The sequence below is a fragment of the Ictidomys tridecemlineatus genome, chromosome 10, assembly GCF_052094955.1.
Source record: "Ictidomys tridecemlineatus isolate mIctTri1 chromosome 10, mIctTri1.hap1, whole genome shotgun sequence".
Lineage (NCBI taxonomy): Eukaryota > Metazoa > Chordata > Mammalia > Rodentia > Sciuridae > Ictidomys > Ictidomys tridecemlineatus.
The window spans coordinates 35,662,528-35,684,585 of NC_135486.1; the positions used below are offsets into that span (position 1 = coordinate 35,662,528).

Below are 22,058 nucleotides of genomic sequence, written 5' to 3' on the forward strand. Positions count from 1 at the left end.
CCTAATTAAGGAAGGAACTAATTAAGGCGGAAGCAAAGCAGAAAATGTTCACTCTCATCAATCTATTCAGCATTGTGCTGGAGCTCCTATGTAGTACAATAAGGCAAGAGAAATAGACATGCAAATTGAAAAGGCAGAAGTAAAGTTGCCCATATTCACAATGAGATACCATCAAACACCTATTAGAATGGTTGAATTTAAAAACACACACACACACACACACACACACACACACACACACACACACACCTGATAATACCAAGTGTTGGCAAGGATATGGTGCAGTTGGAAATCTCATATGTTGTTGGTAAGAATGCAAAGAAAAACCACCACTTTAGAACACGTTTGGTAATTTTTTAACTCAGCTACCCACCTGACCTGGAAAACTGCTTATCGAGAAACTTATGTGAAGATTTTCATAGCAGCCTTATTCATAATCATCCCAAACTGGAAACAACCCACATATTCTTTACCCAGTGCATCAGTGGACATCTTGTGCTAAATCGAAGCAATGGAGTAATAAATACCCAGATATAAAAGGAGTGAGTTCCTGATTTGGCAACAACATAAATGGATCACAGTGCATCACGCTGAATGAAATAAGCCATCATCAAAAGGCTGTGATTCCATTTACCTGATATTCTAAAAAATTACTTTGGAATTAGAAAACAAATCAATGGTTGCTTTTGAGAAATGAAGAGAAAGGATGAACCACAAATGGATATAGGGAAATTTTTCTGTGTTCTTATTAAAGGGGTATTATGCACTTACTGCATTTGTTAAAACTTATAGAGCTGTACACTCGACAGAGTGGATTTTACTGTATGTAAAGTATTTCCAATACACTAACTTAAAAAAAAAAAGCATTAGGTATGATTGAGCACAACAAATGAAGAGATCACTGAACCCAAAGACAGGTCAGTAGAAATCCAACATGATTTGAAAAGAAAATCTTAAAAGAGAGAGAGCCTTGCCGACCCGTGGGAGAGCATCAAGCAGTCAAACATACATGTAGTTGGAGTCTCAGAAAATGAAACAAATGAACAGTGTAGAAAATTATTTGAATAAATGCAGAGAAACAACCCACATATCCTTCACCCAGTGCATCAGTGGACACCTTGTGCTAAATCAAAGCAATGGAGTAATAAATACCCAGATATAAAAAGGAGTGAATTCCTGATTTGGCAACAACATAAATGGATCCCAGTGCATATTTTATACAAATTTGATTCAAAGCAACCACCTCAGGTTGAGGAAGCACAGCGAATCTTGAGCAGGATGGATAAACCATTAAAATTTACCAAATAAATAAATAAACCACAAAAAAGCAAACATGCCAGTAGTTTGGTAGTTTGATAAAAGAAAAAAAAGCAGCCAGATAGAGGAGGAGGAGAACAATAACAAAAAACTATTGTGGAAGGGTGGGGACAAGTAAGAATGACCGACTGACTTCTCTTAAAACTATTGATGCTGAAAGACAGTGGTGTCTGTTGGGTACTAAGAAAAATGAAACACTTAACCTTGCATTCTTTATCAAGGGAAGTCTTTCAAAACTGAAGGTGGAATAAGTGAAAACAGTTTAAGATAAACCAAAGTTGAGACAATCTGTCACTAGATAACCTAAACTACAAGAATTGTTGAAGTTTTTCAGGCAAATGGAAAAGGTACCAGGTAGAAGTTCAGATCCATAGCCTTTTCTAGCTTAAATAGGGATTACATGACTGGGCCCCCATCTGTTGGTCATATTTATTCTTACAGGATACTCTCTTGCACTCTGTGCTCAGTACAGCTACTTTTTTCCTCCAAATTCTCACAAATAATTAATAAACCCCGAAATCCATGTACTGGGATTTAATGGCTACATTTTACTTCTTAAGCAATAGAGTAGAATGGTCAATGCCAAAGTCCACCCATATGGAGGCTAAGTACTGATCTTAACTTTTATTTGGGGCCTGTGTGCTCGTGTATTGATTCACAACATGAAGTATGTTTGTTCATCTCTGGGTTGGAGTCAAAAAAGATTTTAGAAAGAGCTGCCCTAGTTCCATTGGCCTTTCTATACCTTGAACATCCCAGTTTGTGTTTGCGTGGTCTCTACCTGAGAATTTTCTTTTTGCATGTCTGTGCAGGACTAGCTTCTTTTCAACTTTTGAATTTGAGCTCAAATATAACTTCTCAGAAAAAAAACCTTTAACTTTTCACAAAGTTTTAGCATTGGAATCTGTTTATCTTGAATTATAATGGTTTATGTTTACTTCTTATTTATTTATATTTGGTACTGGGAATTGAACCCAGGAGCACTTAACCACTAAGTCACATCCCCAACCCCTCTTATTTTTTAATTAGAGATAGGGTCTCGCTGAGTTGCTTAGGGCCTTGCTAAGTTGCTAAGGCTGGTTTTAAACTTGAGATCCTCCTGCTTCAGCTCCCAAGCCTCTGGGATTACAAGCGTGCTCCATCACACCTGGTTAAATTTTTAATCTACAAAATCTTTTTATCATGTTGGATTCCATTCCTTGTCTCTTTATTCCCCTGGGTATTGATACTTTGTACTACTTTGGTTTTTGTTCCTATGTTAAATCGAATTTCCATTTCCATTAAGTTCTGAAGTTTTTTCTCTTTTCAGTGGTCAAATGTCCATTTCCAGCAGTTGAAAATGGAAACCAGTTATCGGGACTCGGAAAAAAGTTTTCCTATAGAGATACAGTTGTGTTTGAATGCATTCAGGGTTATTACATGAATGGCAGCACCACCTCTGTCTGTAACGGTGAAAGTGTTTGGGAGCCTCCATTGCCAAAATGTCTTAAAGGTACAAAGTTTCCCTTGTTTCCTCCTTTTTTTTTTTTTTTTAAAGATTTTATTTCATTAAATACCAATGATACAGAAAGAAATGGAAAGTAATAATCATAGCATTTAACTCCATCTTGTAGTCCTTTCTATACTCGATATGTGAACTAAAATTTACTTAGAATTCTCCTGTTGTGATTTTGGGTATCTTGCTAAGGGTTTTTAGTGTGTATGTAGACGGCACAGGTATGTAAGTTCTCGTGTTCGATATTTTTATATATAAAAAGCAAATTGCAACAAATTTTTGTAGTAAATTGAAGCTTGGATAGTTTTGTGTAAGTCAAGAATAAAAGTCATGGATGTCTAAGTGAAATGAGAGTAACAGGTGGTTGATCCAACTTAACATTATTTTGTTTTTCAGCGACGCCTCCTCCCAATACAAAACCTCCAACTATAAGTTATTCAGGTTTAGTAACTTTATTCTTATACATTTTTTTAAAATCTTAAAAATTCCTGGTGAAACTACTAGCAATAACTCTGAAGTGTGTGATCCAATCATTATTTTGTTTTCCAGTGTCAACTTCTCCCAGTACAAAACCTCCAGTTTCCACTGTTTCAGGTTTAGTAATTTCCTACTTATCATTTTCAAAAATCCTTTAAATTCCTGGTGATTTTTTTCAGATAACCTCTAAATTCCTCATAATGGATACTCAAGCATAGTTTTTTGTAATAAAAATATTTGACAGCCATTTTATCTGCTATCCATAGTGTTCAAATATTTCATTTGCCATAGACCACACATGAACAGAAATATGAACTTTGGAAAGTAATGTAAAGTTTAAATGTATTTACTCATATATAAAGTGGTTTAGTACCTTCCTTACTGGGTGATAGTAAAGTTTATGTGGGATGCAGATAAAAGATCTTAGCATAGTGCTTGATATCTAGGAAGCTCTTAAAATTAACTAACATGACTAATCATCTCTTCAATTAGTGTTAATGAAGGTGAAGGTGCATGGCTTGTGTTTATCAATGTGTTTTCTGTCATCAACCTTGCTATGTCTTTCTTTTTAGAGGTGATCTGTAGACAGCTTTACTGGGTCTTTCTAGTTCAGGTCTATGTTTCATTTCCTGGAAAGAAAATGGTTCATTCCTTTAATCCAACACATCCTGAGAAGTTTCTGCAAGACCTGTATTTCTACCTCCTCCTCACTCTTCTTACCCACCTGAAGAAATTATTCTTTTTTTTCTCTCTTTCCTGAGCAGTTTTATTTGACAACAGTTTAATAGCAACTTCAAAGGTAGGAAAATTCCTTATTTACTGAAATGAAATGAAAAGTTTTTTGCAGGGACTACAGATTGACTGTTGTATGGTATGATGGAAGGAATTATTATCCTGATTTCAGTTATCTCTGACTTCACACTTCACGTGGGATACAGTGGAAGTAGGAGACAGTAGGAATCATGGGAAGAACATTTTGCTAGCCCAGACTATGCCCAGGCTCCTACTTTGGCTCTGCCTAACTCAAAAAAAAAAAAAAAAATCATTTCTATGGACTTTATTTCCTCTTTGGTTTATGAAGATGTTAAATTCAAATAAATCTCAATTACTGGTCCTAGTTTGTTTATGTATTTCCTATATCCTAATATTTTAAAGGATAGAGGGAAATTATACATGTCACCATAGTAATTAGAATACCTTTCTCCAATTCCTGTAAGAATCTGGTACCTGGTAGCCTCTTTAAGTACCTTAGTTAAGTGCTGTGGGATGAGGGGTGTGGAACAGAGAAAGATGGTTTTATGGTTGATGAATACATGAACAAAACCAACATTACATGTGAAACTTTGTATTCATTGACCCATCCACGTTTGCTTACCGCTCCAGAGGGTGGGTATGTATGTATGTATATATATATATATATATATATATATATATATATATATATATATTCTACCAAGTTTATTGATATACTCTTTTGAAAGGGTTGACTATAGGAATTTTATAAAGGATTTGAAAAATGCTGATTTAACTTAGTGTTAAAGAAGAGCAATTACAGGAAACTTTTGTAAAAAAAAATTCAAAAATCAAAATTTCTGATGGGACTGTCATTTTTTTATCATTAGCTAAGGAAACTCCATATCAAAAGTACCAATAGCAACATATAATGGTGTTAAGATAAATTTAAATGTGCTAATATGCAAAAAGTCTATGAAATACTAAGTAGAAATGATTAAGATGCAAATTGTGTAATAGGATACCGTTGGAATCTTTTTTTAAAAAATACATATATTTATCCAGAACACATTATTTTTACAATTTATTATTAATTAACTTCTAGAGTTTCTACTATAAATTACAAAGCTGTAGTGAGCATTCTTGTGCATACATCCTGTGTACCTGTGCAAATATGTGTGTAGGTCAGTTAAGTTCTCAGAAGTAGAGTTGCAAAATTCAGAAATTCTATGTATTTTTTAATTTTAATAATCTTTAAAAAATATCAAAATTTATAATTTTGTATTACTAAGGCTAGTGAATTGACAAACTCAAATTTATTATTCTAGGTCCTAGGCCTACTCATCCCAAGAAACCTTCAGTTCATAATTATCCAGGTTTGACAGTTTTTTAATCCTATTGATATAGTTAATAACTTCAAAAATAATACATGAAATTGATATGTTAATTTGCATTTTTAATTATCAATGAGGCTGAATTTTTATGGTCTACATTTTAATTTTTCATCATCATCACCATCATATTATTATTATTATTATTGTTATTATTTTGAGATGGGGTCCTACTATATTGCTCAAGTGATCCTCCTACCTCAGCCTCCCGAGTACCTGGGACTACAGGCTCATGGCACTGTGCCCAAAGTTCCACATTTATTTATTTATTCATGTCCTTTGCTCATTATCCTATTAGGTTTCTAAAATATTTCTTGTTGGTTTTTGAAGGCTTCTTATAAATTAAAACCCTTTTTATATGAAGTGAACATTTTTTCCACATTTGTTTTTGTTTATACAAAAACTAGTCAGTTTTAATGTTTTTATATAGGTGGCCATAGGTTTATTTTTGTCACTTGTCACTAGATGAGTAGTATACATATTTATGAGTAGTATACATCCAAACATATTTTTGTGAGATTTACAAAACATTACAAAAAGTAGAGACTAAAGGATTAGTTCTTTCTCCTCCATGACCCAAATTTATCACTATTAATAGTTGAGGATTTCTTTATCTATTTGTGTACATCAACATCTTTTTATGGGTAGTTATACATGTACTTTGAGGTTTTTTTCTTTTCTTTAAAAAAAAAAGGACATCATGGTATACATATTTTCCTACAACTTGTACTTTTTTTCCATTTCATGTCTTGGGGGGGGTAGGGTTATATTTAGATTTATTTCCCTTCTTTCTAATGGTGACCTGAATATATGCCATATTTTATTTTCTACTCTTCTGTCAGTGGTCATTGATGTGTTCCAAAGGTTTAGATTAATATGGTAGATAATTAGATGTATTGATCTTTTCCCCAATAGCTGTAGGTTTTGTTTCTTATAAAAGCTTTAGTCTTAAGACCCCATGCTGAAATTACATGAAGATTTCAACTATGTGTTCTGACTTCGGTTTCTGCATTTAAATCATTGGTACACTTGACATTCATGGTGGTACCTGGAATGAAATGAGCTTCCTCCTCACCTCCTCACCTCCTCAACCCATCCAGTAGCTGAGCACCACCATCTGTTGGATGAGTTGTCTTCTCCTCAGGTGATTGGGGGTGCTGCTTTTTGTCATAAACTGAGTTCAAAGCTGTTCTGGCTGCTTTTCTCCTCTCAAATGTGTCAGAATCATATTTACTATAGTACGAAATGTTTTAATATCTGGAGAAACACTGCCTTTTCGGAAATTTCCAAACCCTGTTAATTTTTCCAAATCAACCCTTTGTTTACTTTTTTAACCGTCTTCAGTGTGAAATTCAGTGGCCTTCAATACACTGACATTATTGTGCAGCTGTCACTATCATCCAGATCCAGAACTTTTTCATCATCCCAAACTAAAATTCTACCCAATAAATGATGATTTTCCATTCCTCTTTCTTCCTAGCACCTGGTAACCACCATTCTATTTTTTGTCTCTGACTTTGCCTATTGTAGGTACTTCATCAAGTGGAATCAGACAATATTTGTCCTTTTGTAACTTTCTGATTTCATTTAGCACCTTCTTTTTGTGTGTGTGTGTGTGTGGTGATGGGGATTTAACCCTGGGGCCTTGCACATACTAGGCAAAAGAACTCTGCTCCTGAGCTATATCCCCAGCCTATGTTCCTTTATGTTGTATCATGTGTCAGAACTCTTATTTCTTTTTATGGCTGAATAATATTCCCTTATATGTATATACCACATTTTATGTCATCTTTCATCTGTTGATGGATATTTGGATTGTTTCCTCCTTTTGTCTCTTCTGAATAATGCTGTTTCAAACATGCTGTTTGTGTACATAACCATTCAAAGTCTCTGTTTTTAATCTTTTGGGTGTATACTCAGGAGTAGAGGTATAGATGGAGGAGTAGAATAGCTGGGTCATAGGCTAATTTTTTTTTTTTTTTTCCGAGCAACTGCTGTCTTCTACAGTAGCTGCACTATTTTGCATTCTTACCAGCTGTGTACAAAGGTACCAGTTTTTCCACATCTTCACCAACACTTGTTATATTGGGTTGTCCTTTTGTTTATTTTGTGACAGCCACCTGTCTTAATTTTGTACTGCTGTAACAGTACCACAGAGGAGGCAATTTATAATGAGTCGAAAGGTCTTTCACCCAGTTCTAGGGGCTAGGGAGTCTAATTTGAATGTGATTTGCACTTGACAAGGGACTTCTTGCTGCATCATGACCTGGAGGAAGACATCACATGTCAGGTGGCATCACGTGGCAAAAAGGCAACAAAAGGGACTGGGAGGGAGAGAGCATGAACAAGAGGGGCAGACCCCACCTCCAAGATGGCGGCATAGGTGTGCTCACTTGTGCCGCCTCATCTAAAAGTCTCTTAACATTCCTGCCTCCCAGCACCATTACACTGGCGATTAAACTTCAACATTTGTTTTGGAAATGGCAGACATTCCAACTACAGCACCAGGCTAGTAAATATGAATCAAAACTCATTAGAGGTTTTATTTGCATTTCCCTAATGATTAGCGACTTGTTAAACATCTTTTCATGTGCTTGTCAGTCATTTGGATATCTTCTTCAAAGTAATAGCTATTCAAGTCCTGGGCCTGGTTTTAAATAGGGTTTGCTGTTTCTAAGTTTTGGGGTACTTCCTGTGTTCTGAATATTGATCTCTTATCAAAGGATTTTAAATTATTCTCAATCTGTGGGTTGCCTTTCTACCCTCTTAGTGTCCTTTTATGCACAAATTCTTAATTTTGATGAAGTTCAATTTATCTATTTTGCTGTGTTACTGTTACAACCAAGAAATCCTGGCCAGATCCAATCTCATGAAGTGTTTTCCCTCTATTTTCTTCTAAAAGTTTTATAGTGTTAGATCTTTTAGTTAGGTATGTGACTCATGGTGAGATCACTTTTATACACAGTAAGACTTCAACTTCATTATTTTCCCAGTGGATATCCAGATTTCCCAGTGCCAGAGTGTTGAGAATATTCCTCAACAAGAATGACTACTCTTGACACTTGGGTTGAAAATAATTTGTCTGGATATGCTGGTGTTGATCTCTGAGCTCTCTATTCTTATTCTATTGGTCTGTCTTTATGCCAGTCTTTATTCCAGTACCACTTTATTATACTTTTGTAGTAAGTTTTGAAATCAAAAAGTGGGAGTGCTCTTAACTTTGCTCTTCTTTCCCCAGATAGTGGTGGCTCTTTGGGGTCCCTTGAGATTTCACATTACATGAATAGAAGGTGGCAAGCATGAGGACCACTTGTTCTTGATCTCAGAGGAAAAGCTGTCAGTCCTGTGTCCTTGATATGAGCTAGGGTTTGTTCATCTACAGTCTCTATTGTGCCGAGGAAGTTTCTTTCCATTCCAGATTAACTTTGAAAGCATTTACTGAGCCCTACTTAGATTTAACTTTAATTAGAATTACACTGAATTCACAGGCTAATTTTGAGAATATACTAAAAATATATTTGTATGCTATACCACACACTCTTAGTATTATCACAGGAAATGTTAGTGGACAGTAAGAAGAAAGCTAATAATATTGAATATATATATATAATTTTATGACACTTTGAGAATTAGTAATATGGTTTATAAAGAATGAAATTTTTAAAGGTTTTGTACAAAAGTGGAAAAAAATCAACGTATGAATTTAAAGGATTTTAAGATTCATTTATTCTTTTCTCTTTTTTTTTTTTTTTAACTTTATTTTAATCTGTTTTTCTCCTTTTTTTTCCCCTAGGATATCCCAATCCCGATGGACTGTTTGATGATGACTTCGGTTATTATTTTGTTATTGATAATCCTTCATTAAGAGACCATATAGATTATATGGAAATATGATAGTTTCCAATTATCTGCACTTAAGGAAGAAATTTCTTGAATTATTAGTAATAATTGACATTTATGGTTATTTTGTGCAGATAATAATACAAATATAAGTAATAGTGTATTAGAAACATTCAGGTAAGTAGAGTTGTATAGGGGTGGCTCAATACAGGAATGCCAATAGGAAAAGGTAACCTATCTAAATTTTCTTGTCATATGTAGGTTAATATATGTAAAACACAACTTGCTTTCCACATGATACTGTTATTTCGTGATGGCAGATTGTAGTTAAGATTCTCTTCCTATTCACATCACATATACATACACCTTAAAAAGCACTCTGTTGTGTTAATTTTTTTTTCTGTAATAGGCTGGTTTAATGCACTTGATGTAGTCTTATACAGACCACATAATATATATTAAATGAATGAAGTAGACTAGTCAGAACAGTTAAAGTGCAGAGAAGTAAAAGATTTCTTGAGTAAAACAAGACAAAAATTTGACTAGTTTAGTAATTGTTAATCCTGTAATAAAATTCACCTTAGTCTTATTTTTTAAGTACAACTGTCTGTCTTGGTGTCAATGGGCAACTGATTCCAGGACCTCTCCCCTCCCCATGCAGATAAACAAGATCTGAATGCTTTAAAGTCCTGCCTATAAAAATGATATATCATCTCACATACAGCCTAGGCAAATCCTCCCATATGCCTCTAGGCACATCTTCCCATATGCCTCCAGTCATCTCTAGATTACTTATAGTACTAATACAATGTAAATACTACTGAACAGATCAATACATTTTTTTTTCCAAATATTTTTGATCTGCGCTTGGTTGAATCCACACTTTTGGAAACTGTGGATAGAGTTCTGACTACATAGTTGTCCTTCAATATACAGTGGGGTTATATCCTGATAAACCCATTGTAAATTGAAAATATCCTAAGTTAAAAATGCTTTTATTTCACCTAACCTACCCAACACCATTGCTCAGCACCACAGGGGAGTACTGGTTGTATACCCTCAGGGGGCCGTGACTGCCTAGGAGCTGCCACACATGGCTGAAGCCCAGCAGCTTGAGATAGTGTGGTCCATCATGTTGCTAATCCAGAAAAGGATCCCATTTCAGAGTTTTTCCTCTACTATAGTAAATGCTAATTGTTCTAATAACGTTTACTAAGAACCTGAACAGAACGCTGAAAAGTGAGGTTTTATTAGAAGTTTTGCAAATTGGACTTGCAACCTGGAAAGTGGTTTAGAAAAGTTTTGTGATCAAAATGACTAGAATGCCCTGGCCGTTGTGCTAAAACTAGGTAGGTTTAAAAAAAAAAAAGTTTTTCTCTAGCATTTAGATGATCTAAGCAAAAATGTAACTGCCATCTGGAGACTCATATCTTCTTAATTTTTTTTTCCTTAGCTCTATGGATCATTTTGCTGATTATTCTTATTGCAAGTAAGTATCCCAAATTTTGACACCGTGTAAATCAAAATATTAAGTTCATTTTAAAGTATTTTTCCAGTTTCTATACTTTGAGATTAAGTAAATCAATGTAGAAAAACCCAACCTTTTATATGATATACTGCCTTTTGTTGGTGATTTTTATATTGTTTCATGTTCAACATATCTACTTAGAAACAAACCCTAAGTATTAAGTACTTCTTTGATGTAATGGGCTTGCTTTGCAAATCTGCTTTTAAAAATTTGTTCTTTTTAGATATACATGACAGTAGAGTATATTTTAATAATTTTCTAAATTAAACTAGGATTGGTGGACCATGTGGGTGGTTCCAGGGAACTGGATTTAGATAATGAAAAGTCCAAATGACTTAAGTAGAGTGCTTAAGTAGAGTGCTTAAGTAGAGTGCCATTTTCTGACCACTGAAATATATTCAGCGTTTGTTTCTTCTGCTTAAATTTTGATCCTTGTTAATTAATTTTCAGTCTCATGTTATTTATTTCCTGGTTTCTTACAGTTGTTTCGATTGCTATAATTATCCTCTGCCTGTACAGACGTTTTCAACGCAGGAAGAAGGGGTAAATAAAGCATATGTCTCCTCACTTATCAATCCTTCTTATCCCTAACATCCTTTGTGCCACTTAAGTGTCTATATTGCATGACATCTTTTTTTTTTTTTAAGTGGGCCTGCATTAGTGTGTCCTTCATTTGCATTTCTTTGCTAAAAATATTTTCAGGTACTTTTACCATCATTGCAACATGAGGAGTCTGTGCAGAATCGTTTCAGCAACTACTGTGGCTATAAGAAAAGTTTCTGTGGGATTTGTGGTTTAAGCTCTTTAGTGAATCATGGTCCATTATGAGGCCTTCCCACAGGTATACCCTGTTTCCTAAATTGGACAAGTGGCCACAATTAAAAGTATTTCACTTTTGACAGTTATATTCACTGGAATTTTTAACCATGAAAATTTCCATTTTTCTGGAATAATAGCTGGTTGTAAGAAGGTATGTAGGTGCCTCATTCAACAGCCCAATTTGATTTCATTCATTTCATTTCCTATATAAATGTTAAACTGGAGGATTAAAAAACAACACTTTTAAATTTCTCTTTTATTTCCTCTTAATTTACTAGATTGCAGTATAAAAGTTGCTGACAGAGCTAACATTTGCAGGGCACCTCCATTAACTTATGCCTGTTTTTCTCTATAAAAATAATGGGGGCTTAGAATAGAAAAAAAAGTGTACAAATACATATCTTTTAAGGAAAATAGGGCTTTTAAGTATCAAACTTAAATTTTAATGAATATACAACTTAACAAAAGATTCAGAACAAATCCTGAAATATAGACCAAGATTAGGTGCTTTGGAATTTTTGAAAGATAATATGTATTTTTTTTCTCCCTATACCTTTTAAAATAGCTTTGAAATCAAATCTAACACTTTTAAGACTTTTCGTGCTCCTGGTTTTATAGTTTCCTTTCATATTAATCATCTGATTTGGGCTTTGTAATAAAAATGTATCCTTCACTTATTAAAAAATCAAGGGTCTGGGGCTGTAGCTCAGGGGCAGAATGCTTGCCTCACATGTGTGAGGCACTGGGTTCGATCCTCAGCACCACATAAAAGTAAACAAATAAAATAAAGGCATTCTGTCCATCTACAACATATTTTAAAAAAATACCCACAATTCCATCATTTAAATCTGAAATCTTATAGCACACAATATCCATTTGATTTCTCTATCAATTATATATTTTTTAATTACATTACAGCAGTATAAGTAGGAAATAGTATTGGTGGAATCATTTTTTTTAATTCTAATTAGTTATACATGACAGTAGAATGCATTTTGACACATCATACATAAATGGAGTATAACTTCTCATTCTTCTGATTGTACATAATGTAGAGTTACACCAATCATGTAATCATATATGCACATAGGATAATAATGTCCGATTTATTCTACTATCATTCCTATATCCATACTCCCTCCTCTCCCTTTACTCCCCTCTGTCTACTCCAAAGTACCTCTCTATTCTTCCCTAGCCCTCGCCTCTCCCTTATTGGGAATTAGCATCTACATATCAGAGAGAACATTTGGCCTTTGGCTCTTTGGGATTGGCTTATTTCACTTAACATCAGATTCTACATTTCCATGCCATAATTTCATTCTTCTTTAAGGCTGAGTAATAGTGGATTTTTTTTTGTGTGTGTGGTACTGGAGATTGAACCCAGGGCTTTGTGCATGCAAGGCACTGGTAGAATCATTTTGAGTCTAAAAGTATAGAAAAAATTTTTAAAGTAAAACAAAATATCTATTCCTCGTTTCCTTTTTTTTTTTTTTCTGCTTAAAACATCACTCTATCAAAGTACTTAAAAGTTCCCTAGGAGTATTAATCAAACTCTAATTATCATTTAAGAGATCTTTTAAAGCTGAACAATCTGATCATTGTATTCACAAATTAAAGGTTTAATAGCAATAGTGATTTGAGATTCCAAAAATAGCTTTGTGCTAGGATGTAGCTCAGTAGTAAAGCTCTTGCCTAGCATGCTCAAGGTCCTGGGATCTAATCCCCAGCTTTGCCAAAAAAAAAAAAAAAAAAATAGTTTTGTGATTTTTTTTAAAAGCCTATAAATTATATTATTGAGGTTCAACAGAAAATTGCAAAATTAAAATTTAAAACTTTGAGAATATATTTTATCTTTAAGCAATGCAACATAATTAATCCTGTTATACAGTTACAAGCTCAGAAAAAAAATGTTCAAAGAATGGTGTGGAAGGGGTAATCATTGCCTTTGAACTAAAATATGAACTATATGGGAATCTTAGGACATTCTTTGCCACCTTATTTCAGAAACATAGAAATTCAGTGTAACATGCAATAGTTGAATCAAAAGTTAGGTTCTTTGTCATGCTTAGCATGCACAAGGTCCTGGGTTGAATCTTCAGAAGCATTAAGAAAAAAAATTAGATTATGTTAATGGATTGTTTGGCTTCAAGACACCGAATTCCTAATTCTTCCAGTTTTATATTGCAGCCTAGGCGGGGCAGTATGCCTTTCTTTCTTAGAGCCTAGAGCAGTGCTTCTCTAACTTTACGTGCACTTGAATTACCTGTCAAAATGCAGCTGCTGGTCACTGGGCTGTGTGGAGCCTGAGATGCTGCATTTGTAATGTGCTCCCAAGAGGACATGCTGCAGGGCCTAGAGGACACTTCTGAATAACTTGACTAGGACTATTACTGATGGGCTTGTTAAAGTTTGGGGGGAAAAAATGTCAAGCTCAAGGCCAAATTTGATATTTAAGATCACTGGATATTTTTTAAGACTTCTCGTTTACATGTATGTTTTTAAAAAAAGGTGTGGGGTAATACTTTATTTTACTTTAAAAAAAAAGATTTCCATTACTTTTCTTTGCACTCTTTAATGTCCATCATCTTTTCTTTCCAAATTGTCTATCATTTCCTCTGAGAAAATAGAAATAAACTCCGTTTTCCTAAATCTTGATAATGAACAAAGATATCAGTGACCAACCCCTTCCCTTCCCACCCACACAGAGGCAGTCAATCAGTTCTTCATCAGACACTGGCTGGCTACCCTCTCATTGAATTCGGATGCTACAAGTTGAGGGCTAGTCCCCAAGACCCCACTTACAGATGCCACATACAAGTCCCAGTTTGTTTCTACCTGTGCTTCTGACCCTCCGGCTATAAATCAGAGCTCCCCTTCTCAATGAATTTTCTAGGGTGACTCACAGGATTCTGGGAAATGCATTTATTGATTATAAAGGATGCCAATGGACATCAGAGAAGAGACGCTTAGTGCAACAACGTGCAAAGGGCACAGAACTGCCATGCCTTCTCTGGGGGAACCACCTGAGGGTACTTCCACATCTTCAGCTCTCTGAACCCAGTCCTTTCCAGTTTCGTTAAAGCTGCCTTCACCTAGGCATGATTCATGACTTCACTGGCCACTGGTGATCAACTTAACCTTCAGCCCCTCTTGAGAACCTGAAAAATCCCAGCACTCTGATCCTGTGTTGGTCTTTCTTGTGGCCAGACCCTCTCCTGAAGCTACCTAGGAGGACCAGCCATCCATCAGTCAATTCATTGGCATACAAAAAGATATCACTTTGAAGAGGCAAAAGATTTTAAGAGTTGTATGCCAGGAAAGAATGATAAAGACCAAATGAGTTTTTCACAGTATCATGTTACCCTGGAAACTTCTTATATAAGACTCTTAAAAATATTTCCAAGGGTAATTGGAAGCAGGGTAGAGAGCACAGATAATCTTGAATTGCTCTAAAATGTGATGTAAACCGGTGTTTATGATGATTTGGGAACACAGTTATTCTTTCTTCTACAGCCTTCATCTCAAAGTACAAAAATGGTATAGTCATTTTAAACAGCATCCAACATCATTTAAATTATTTGATGAAAAATGCCCAAAAGGTCCAAGTATTTTGCTGCAGTTTTCTGTTTCTTAGTTCTCAGCCCCTGGGCCCATCTCGTGCTCCTTCCTCTTCCCTTCTAGCTTTCTTTCTTAACTAATTCGTCCTAGCACTTTCAAGTCTCATAAATCACAGCCCTTTCCCGTCGTCCGGCTTCTGTGAGTCTGATCTTGTTAAGTCTGTGTGGTTCTGAACCACAGATGCCTTTCCTTGGAATGAATGTTTTCACTTACTGGTGAATTTTTTTTTCATAAATGCATGATTTTCTTTACTCTGGTTAAATCATCCTTGGATAGGTAAGAATTGAAGTTCATGAGAATTATTTGCATAATTCCTATTTTTTTAGTATGTGACAAAATCGTTTTTTTTCCCCCATTAGTGACTTATACCGTTCTGTATAACTTAAGCAGACTTTTTTTTTCTTTTATTTTTATTTTTATTTTTTGGGGGGGTTACTAAGGATTGAACTCAGGGGCACTGGGCCACTGAGCCACATCCCCAGCCCTATTTTTTTTTTTTTTTAATTTAGAGACAAGGTCTCACTGTGTTGCTCAGCACCTCGCTTTGGCTGAGGCTGGCTTTGACCTTGCAATCCTCCGGCCTCAGCCTCCAAGCTCCTGGGATTACAGGAGTGTGCCAGCAACTTAAACATACTTTTGATGTTGTATTCATATTAACTGACTCAGAAACTTTGTCATTTTTAAGCTGTCTTAAATAGGCAATTTTAAAAATTAACGTATGTAATTTAAAAGCATGAATTTCGCTTTGATGTAGGCTTAAATAGTTACCTTCCCCTTAAATAGTTACTTTCTTTAGCCTCCGTAGTTGCCTCTACCTGGTCTGGCAGCTGTGAACTCAAAAGGGACTTTTTGATCTCAGTGGGAAATAATCAACAGAACCAATTCGTTTCTAGTGCAGGGAAGGAAAAATGTCCTTTTACAGAAACCAAAATATTTTATCTCATTTTGTAAATGAAATACTCATTAAGCACAGGCAGCTTAAAAATTTGAGTGAGCTCACATAGCTGGGGTGTGTAATGACATGGGGCAAAAAGTTGAAGTAAAATGAAGGTGAACATTTTTTTTCTGGTTGGCTCTTAAATTTCTGAGCATTCCACAAAACTTGCTAAAATTTTTGATCCAAAAAATAATACGTAACAAGAGATTGTGTGTGTGTGTGTGTGTGTGTGTGTGTGTGTGTGTTGGGCAGGCATGATGGAGCATACCTGTAATCCCAGCAGCTCAGGAGGCTGAGGCAGAAGGATTACAAGTTCAAAGCCAGCCTCTACAATTTAGAGAGGCCTAGAGCAACTCAATGAGACCCTGTCTCTAAATAAAATATGAAAAAGGGCTGGGGATGTGACACAGTGGTTAAATGCCCCAGGTTCAATCCTGGGTACCAAAATAAAAAGAAAAAAAAAGAGATTGTATAATTAAAGCCACCCCATAAACTTAGGAAACCATGTAATAAGTTTTACAAGGATCCTTCCCTCAAGTTGAAAAAAAAAATGTGCCATAGGAAGAAACTGTATAAATGCAAAAAAGTTGAGGTGCATCCAAATGCATGACCTGTCATGAAGTTGACTTGCAGGACAGTCTGACATGCACTGAATACAGACATCCTGTATTCCCTCAAATTCTAGGGGACTGTTTGAGAGACCGGGACCTTTTGCCCATCCAATGTTATTTTTTGAAATAATTTTTTCATTGTTTTGTGCAAAAAATGGTTTTAAAGGAAAATATATTGAACAGAAATTTGGAATCTGTTCATCTGCAGGAAGATACACAAGACTTCAAAGTTAAAGTAGCTTCCTGCACAAAATTCACATGTCAAATTCCTGAGACACAAAACCTTAAATTATGAACCTAATGCTCAGCTTTACATCCATTCTCTTCTAACATTGGTTTTGTCACATACTACATTACTCTTACTTCTATTTGGTTGGATGTCACTATTTTATTCAGCCCTTCTCCTTCCTCTGTTCAGGATATACCTAATTGATGAGAGCTACAGAGAAGTACAATTTACTTCTCTCTGAGAAGAAGATATAAGAGAAGTACAATTTACTTCTCTCTGAGAAGAAGAGATACCTTTTACTATTAAAAGGTATCTATCTGTTTCTGTTGTTTCTTTGCAACAGTGTCCTTTGTTTTGAAAAATATTCAGTGGATATTTAGATATCAATAACCTGAGCTATGTTGGCAGTAAATTTCAAAGTGGAAACGAGTCCTGTTCCCTTTGCTAAATTATTGATGGTTTCTTATGCCATTCCTTTTTTAAATTTAACATAATGTGTACTGACAGGATTTTGCTTTGAAGTGGGCTTAAGTAGTTATATTCCCCTCCTACTTTCCTCAGCTTATGTAGTCACCTCTGCCTTCTAAAGTAACTGTGAAGCCAAAAGTAGAAAAATTTTATAGGGAATAATTAGGGGAAATTAACAGAACTAGCTCATTGTAAGTGCAGGGAAGGGAAAAAAATGCCCTTTTACAGAAAAAAGAAAAGTTTTAAAATGCTTTCAATTCCAACTTGCAAATAACTCTGTAAAGGCATTCGTTTCCATTTTTCTTTAATATTTGACGAATTCAAGAAAATCAAGATCTTCAGATTTTGAAAAAATGATAAAATTGCTTTGACTTCAACCATCTTTTGTCTTTGAAATGAAATGAATTTTAAGTGTCCCTCCATTTGTGCTAGAATGGGTGTCAATATGGCTGGGACGATAGGAAGCTGCGATTTCCACCTTTTCTGAGGTCCTACCCTGGTTTATAAAGAGTTTGGGAACAGGATCCATAAAGGCCAATGGGAAGGACAATTTCTTTGCAAAAGCAAAATTTGTGTTTGATCACAGAGCAAAGGGAAAGACAAAACACAACTGGAATTGGCAATCTGGGCCAACCTAGTCTTGTATACATTCTTTGTCTCATGGGACACTTTTGAAGCTAATGCCCACCAAAGAGAGAGTTTTCAAACTCTGAGCTTCAGGTGGTTGTAAACATTTGAAGAGAACTTAATGAATGCAGAAGTTAATATACAATAATAGTAATTAGTAATTAAGTTCCAAGTTCTCATTCTCTTCAAAATAGCTTTGTTGATATGTCGAATGAACATTTCTCTAAGCTTATTTTGATGCTTTCTATCTTTCTCAAATACTGGATTTGTTTTTATAATTCTATTTAAAGAAAAAGACTTCCAATACAGGAAAAATAGTTATTGACTTTGAGAAAGCATATCAGTCAGAGATTTGAATGATTGGCATTTCAAACTATTAAGTCAATCATACATCATCTCGGTCTTTTGTAAAATTCTGTGAGTAGAGTAATGTGATCGTGGCAGGTTGCAATGATAGCCTCCCTCACAAAGAGGAATAGTAAAGTATCCAAAATTAACATAGTTAGCTGTGACCATGGGTAGGCACCTCTGAAGTGTTTCCTGTGGCACACACACTGGTAAACAACTTGGCTGGTCCAAATTTAGTTTTAGATCTTCTCTTACGGTCAATTTCCTAAGGCAGGGCCTGATTATCACTACACTGTCCAGTTCAAGAGTTAATAGCCACATATGGCTATTGAGACTCAGAAGTAGTTAGCCCAAGGTAAAATATGCTCAAAGTAGAACTAACACCCTGATTTCAAAGACATGGTACAAAATCAGGTCAAATACATGTCAAAATATATTCACAATATTTTGCTTTTATTATGTTACAGTCAACGTTAAGTTAATCTTACCTGTCCTACATTTTTTAATATGGATTTTAGAAAATTTTAAATTACATGGCATTTTAATTCTTTGGAAAGCATCTGATTAGACAAAAGATTTTGCAAAAATGTCTAATGTTTCAAGGTTTGATGTAAACCTTATTTGGAAGAATTATGACTCTGGTAGGATAACTGAGGCATCTCTGCACTTGAACACTGCTAGAGTCGCCACCTTGAAAAACTTCATCTCAGAGCCACAGGTTCAAAATTGTGATATTAGGGAAGCACATGTTTCTTCTCTAGTGTTTCCTACTGGCCCTAAATGAAAATGAGAAAATATTCACTAAGAACTTTGTGTGTTATTGTTCTATTTCTTGTTTTGGAGGAAGTAAAAATACAAGGATAGAAAGGGCTTTAGAATAGAATGAAACTGATTGAACATTAAAATTATTTTAAAATCAATCATGTATTTTCTAATTTAAGGACTCTTATTATTATGAACAGTTTGGGTTTTTTTTTTTTTTTAATTGTCTTGTTTTCAGGTTGGGGAGGTAAGCTCAGTGGTGGAGCATGTTTAAAGCCCTGGGTTTGATCCCCAGCACCACAAAAATATAAAAAGTATTTCTTAAATAGACTTCAGGAATTAATTTCTGTATTTAATTGTATTGATCTTTATACCTTGTCTTGTAGGAAAACAGTTAGAGCTCAATACAACACTTACCAGAAAAGTTTGACCACTTCAGCAGAGCCAACTACATGATTTCGACACACCTGTGTCTCCGTTTATCTTTTAATTCTGCTAAGAGCTTCTCATCTGCAATAGTTAATGTGGATGCACTGCTGAGTTATGCTGTTCATATTTTAATGTGACTGGAATGTAGTAACCCTCTGTTTATACACATATGAACTGGGGTCTGAACATAGTTCCTGTTTCCCCCTAACATTTGGACTTAGGGGGGCAAATCAACACAGTATCCCTGACAGTCTTAAGATGGGGAAATGATTTGTTTTGTAAAATGGGAAAACCCAGAAAAATATAGCTCAAAATGAAATTACATTGCATTTTTTAAAAAAGTGGTTTTGAAAGCTTTTTAATGTGAACTCTTAATATTCCATCTTTCCACAACTCTAAAATGTTATTTTTGTATTTTGTTCATTGTAAAAAGCCTTCACAAACAGGTGTATATATTCCTATATACCAGAACACTGATAATTGGGAATATTGATATAAATTTTGACCTCCTTAACTAAGAATATTATTGGAAAATTATCCAGAAGTTAACAGGATAACCTTTTTGGTAACTTCTTTGATTTAAAGATGCTAGAAACTTTATGTATGGCCTTTAAATTTTTTTAAAATTTTACTTATTAGTTATATATGACAGCAGAATGCATTTTCTTTATCTATTCATCTACTAAAGGGTATCTAGGTTGGTTCCATAGTTTAGCTATTGTGTATTGTGCTGCTATAAACATTGATGTGGCTGTGTCCACATATCACAATCCAGTTTTGATTTGCATTTCTCTAATTGCTGTAGATGCTGAACTTTTTTTATATATTTGTTGATTGATTGTATATCATCTTCTGAGAAGTGTCTCTTCGGTTCCTTCGTCTACTTATCGAATGGATTATGGGGGTTTTTGGGGTGTTAAGATTTTTTAGTTCTTTATATATTCTAGAGATTCGTGCTCCATCTGATGTGTGTATCATAAAAATTTGCTCCCATTCTGTAGGATTTCTGTTCACTTCACTGATTGTTTCCTTTGCTGAGAAGAAGCTTTTGAGTTTGAATCCATCCCATTTATTGGTGTTGGCCTTTGTTTTTAGGTTTTATTTGTGGTGGTTTACTGATGTAAAATGAGTAAGCTATCAGAACCAGTTGCATGCTTCTGTAAAAAGTTAGAGAACTCTGACACCTTAAGAAGAATGCCAGTTTATGGTCGAGTGAACACTGTGGCCTCGTGCTTTCCTTGAAGAGTTCCCTCTGCTCAGTAACTCACTCTTAAGTCATGGGAGACTTTCTTTCCCTACTTGGTCTTAGTCATTTTGGCTGGGCACAGTAATGTATGCCTGTAATCCCAGGGACTCAGGAGGCTGAGGCAGGAGGTTTGCAAGTTTGAGACCAACCTCAGCAATTTATCGAGGCCCTGTCTCAAAAAAATAAAAAAGGGCTTGGGATATAGCTCAGTTGTGAAATGCCCCTGGGTTCAATTCCCAGCATCAAAGTAAAAAAGTCTTTTTTTTTTTTAATGAGAATAGATTAAAAATCAGCTAACCTCACACACTGTCAGATTGACTGTCCCTGCCATAGAAACCTCTTAACTGTGTAGGTATCTCACCTCATCTCCTAAAAGGTAGAGTACAAATTCAACCATATATCTCAGAGGAGCAAATGTTTGTCTGCTGTTGGTGGCACTAGTGGGCAAATGAACAGCTCAGGTAGCTTCCTGCTCAGGTAGAACAGAGCTTGGTCATCTATGGAGTCCCCAACCCAGGCAGTCTCTTGCAAATAAGCCAGTGGACTGCTCCTTAAAAAACCAACCAAACAATCAAAACCTCACATTTTTCCAAGTTGTATTTTAAACTTTAGTAGCACAGAGTAGACCAAAGAAATGCCACCTTGAGACACTTATATATGACTGGGGAATAAAGTGGGCAGGAGAAATATTGTTTAACTCTATGAAGACCTGTCTAGGGTGCACTGTAAAGGATCCCGAATTAAGTGACCTAAATTAAGTGAAGAGTTGAAATTTATACTGATTTTCACATACTTTTCAAGAATGTAGCGATTGTTTAGAAGCTATACTATTTTTTTAAACCTGAATGTTTTCCAGATATTTTTAAATTTTAAATTTATACTAGTTTCTGCTTTGAAATTAAATTTTTTCCATTTAACGTTTATATTTGATATTTATATGTAAATATGTATTTTGCTTGTCAAGAAATTTTTTGGTTATTTAAATACATGGAGAAGTCCATTTTAAAGGCTTGTTTAAATGAGAGGGGGAAAATAAGCATATTTGAATTTAAAACATCTATTTAACACAAAAATATATTTGTAGTAAAATGAGAAGTCCTGTAGTATGTGAAAGTCTTTTATTGTTCATTTTTTAAGAACTGGCTCTTTAAGTCCAGCAAAAATAAAATTGTATATTTGGAGGA

At 35.0% G+C, this 22,058-nt stretch overlaps 1 protein-coding gene across 8 annotated transcripts in view; it reads left to right on the forward strand.

Moving 5' to 3' along the window:
- The window catches only part of Cd46 (CD46 molecule), a 38,107-nt gene extending 16,049 nt beyond the window's left edge, over positions 1 to 22,058 (forward strand). For 2 of the 8 annotated variants that reach the window (XM_078022738.1, XM_040278221.2), the window contains exons 6-13: positions 2,627 to 2,809; positions 3,209 to 3,253; positions 3,362 to 3,406; positions 5,350 to 5,397; positions 9,206 to 9,244; positions 10,706 to 10,741; positions 11,263 to 11,323; positions 19,586 to 22,058. In XM_078022738.1, the coding sequence (XP_077878864.1) occupies positions 2,627 to 2,809; positions 3,209 to 3,253; positions 3,362 to 3,406; positions 5,350 to 5,397; positions 9,206 to 9,244; positions 10,706 to 10,741; positions 11,263 to 11,323; positions 19,586 to 19,655 (527 nt within the window). In that variant the 3' untranslated portion in view covers positions 19,656 to 22,058. Of the gene's footprint in view, positions 1 to 2,626; positions 2,810 to 3,208; positions 3,254 to 3,361; positions 3,407 to 4,053; positions 4,089 to 5,349; positions 5,398 to 9,205; positions 9,245 to 10,705; positions 10,742 to 11,262; positions 11,324 to 17,183; positions 17,304 to 19,585 lie in introns of those variants that run through there. The other 6 variants (XR_005730859.2, XR_002484436.3, XR_005730862.2 and 3 more) reach the window with 6 other exon arrangements.